This window comes from Mirounga leonina, unplaced genomic scaffold (assembly GCF_011800145.1).
Source record: "Mirounga leonina isolate KUSES-001 unplaced genomic scaffold, KU_Mleo_1.0 Mir_126, whole genome shotgun sequence".
Classification (NCBI taxonomy): Eukaryota; Metazoa; Chordata; class Mammalia; order Carnivora; family Phocidae; genus Mirounga; species Mirounga leonina.
Genome location: NW_023270314.1, coordinates 12,513,039 through 12,514,823, shown reverse-complemented (window position 1 = coordinate 12,514,823; position 1,785 = coordinate 12,513,039). Strand labels below are relative to the sequence as shown.

Below are 1,785 nucleotides of genomic sequence, written 5' to 3'. Positions count from 1 at the left end.
GAAAGAAAGAAAGAAAGAAAGAAAGAAAGAAAGAAAGAAAGAAAGAAAGAAAGAAAGAAAGAGAAAGAAAGGAAGGAAGGAAGGAAGGAAGAAAGAAAGAAAGAAAGAAAGAAAGAAAAGAAAGAAAGAGCGAGCCTAGAATAGTGTCTGGCAAACTTAAAAAATATTTATTAAGTAAATGAATGAATCTCTTGGGAGATGATAAGTAAATAAACATTGAGGATCATTCTGTGTCATTTTAGACCCTCAATATGTCTGAGGTGCCACTCTGTAAGAAATAATAAAGTGGCATTATGAGTTATACATGCTTATTCAGTGCTGGTTCACTGACGATAAACTGTCCATTTGGACCACAAGCCAACAATTAGAAAGCCCCGTTTACTCACCCTTCCGTGTGGAGACGGCTTCCTACATGCTGGTTTCTAGGTGGGTTTCTAGGCTCAAACTCACCGTATTTGCTGTGCATACTTACGCAGCAGCTCAACTGCTGCCTAAGGCTATGAAGTTTTCCACAAAATGTATTTCCCTGCAGACTTGTAACTGGAGTTGACCAAAAACATCTTCCATGAAGAAGGACAGAAGCTGTTCTTGGAATCTGCAGCTTTTCTATAAATGACATATAAGAAATTGCCTAAGGTAAAGCACCAATAGCTTTTGTAAAATGTCGCTGAAATACCCACCTGATTATTACTTAATGGCCATCTGGAAAAATTAAAATGCAGGGGAGAAAGCATCAAGCAAGTAGAAAAACGAAAAAGACATAAACCCTCTGGCTTACCGTAAATAGCTTTTTTGTTTTCTTTTTTAATAATCGTATATTTTTTATGTGGTCTTCCTACAATAAAACAAAGAGAACTAAGTTTCATCCAGAATGACAAATGTCTTTTCGGCCATCATTTTAAGCAGAGCCCAATACTTACTGGAATTGTTGCTTTGAGCTGTGCTGCCTTGACATACAGCATGTCAACAGCTTGGGACAGTGTTCCCCTTCGGTAACAACCTTTCGCGGAGGAAGATGGCCTGTGCTTGGCAATGGCAAGAGACAGAGCGGCCAACAGCAACCCAGACCTCCAAATGCAATCCACCTGCATTTCCCTCCACCCCACTCCGGGCTCATGTCACTGGTGGCAGCCAGAGAGTTCTTGTGCTGGTGAGATGATCGGATAACCTACTTACATGAGCTCTCAAGGCCACCTCTCCGATGAGATGCTGTGGTAGATAACTTACAGTGTATATAGAGGAAGATCACTTTGGTTGTTCTGGTTTTTTAGAGCTTGCTTCATAACCAAAACTACTTTGACCACACTATCTGTGATGTTTAGAAAAAGCTCAAGTTTACTGGTAAAAGTTGGGGCCCCCTTTTAAAAAAATGTCAGAATTTCAGTTGCATATCACAACAGATTCATTATTTTTAAAAGTCATGCCAAGCCAGTAAGAGACTGATCTCCAGGAGATCTGTGTGATTTTTTTAAATTCCCATATGGGAAAAACAAAACAAAACAAAAACCTCCTTTCTAACCAATATCTTCCCCCCCCCCAAAAAAAAATTAACTAAAGGTAGATTGGGCAGCCCTGGGAAACCCGCTCATGATTTCATATGGGTGTTACATGTCTCCCTGGCCAAGCCCCTCACCCAGCACCCCCCCCTCAGGGACCACCATTCTTCAGCCAGCATCAAGACCCAAGAGAGGACTTCTCCAGTTTTTCTCAAGAATCTTTCCAGCTCAGAAATTGTAACCCCCCCCCCCAACACATTCAAGATTTGTTTGGCACAGGACCTGGAAT

General features: G+C 41.1%; 1 protein-coding gene across 1 annotated transcript in view; it reads right to left on the bottom strand.

Moving 5' to 3' along the window:
- Window positions 1–1,091, bottom strand: part of IL26 (interleukin 26) — a 17,187-nt gene extending 16,096 nt beyond the window's left edge. Inside the window, 4 exon segments of the mRNA XM_035001966.1 lie at window positions 473–504; window positions 507–606; window positions 779–835; window positions 921–1,091. Coding sequence (XP_034857857.1) covers window positions 473–504; window positions 507–606; window positions 779–835; window positions 921–1,091 — 360 coding nt within the window.
- Between the last annotated feature and the right edge of the window lie 694 nt (window positions 1,092–1,785).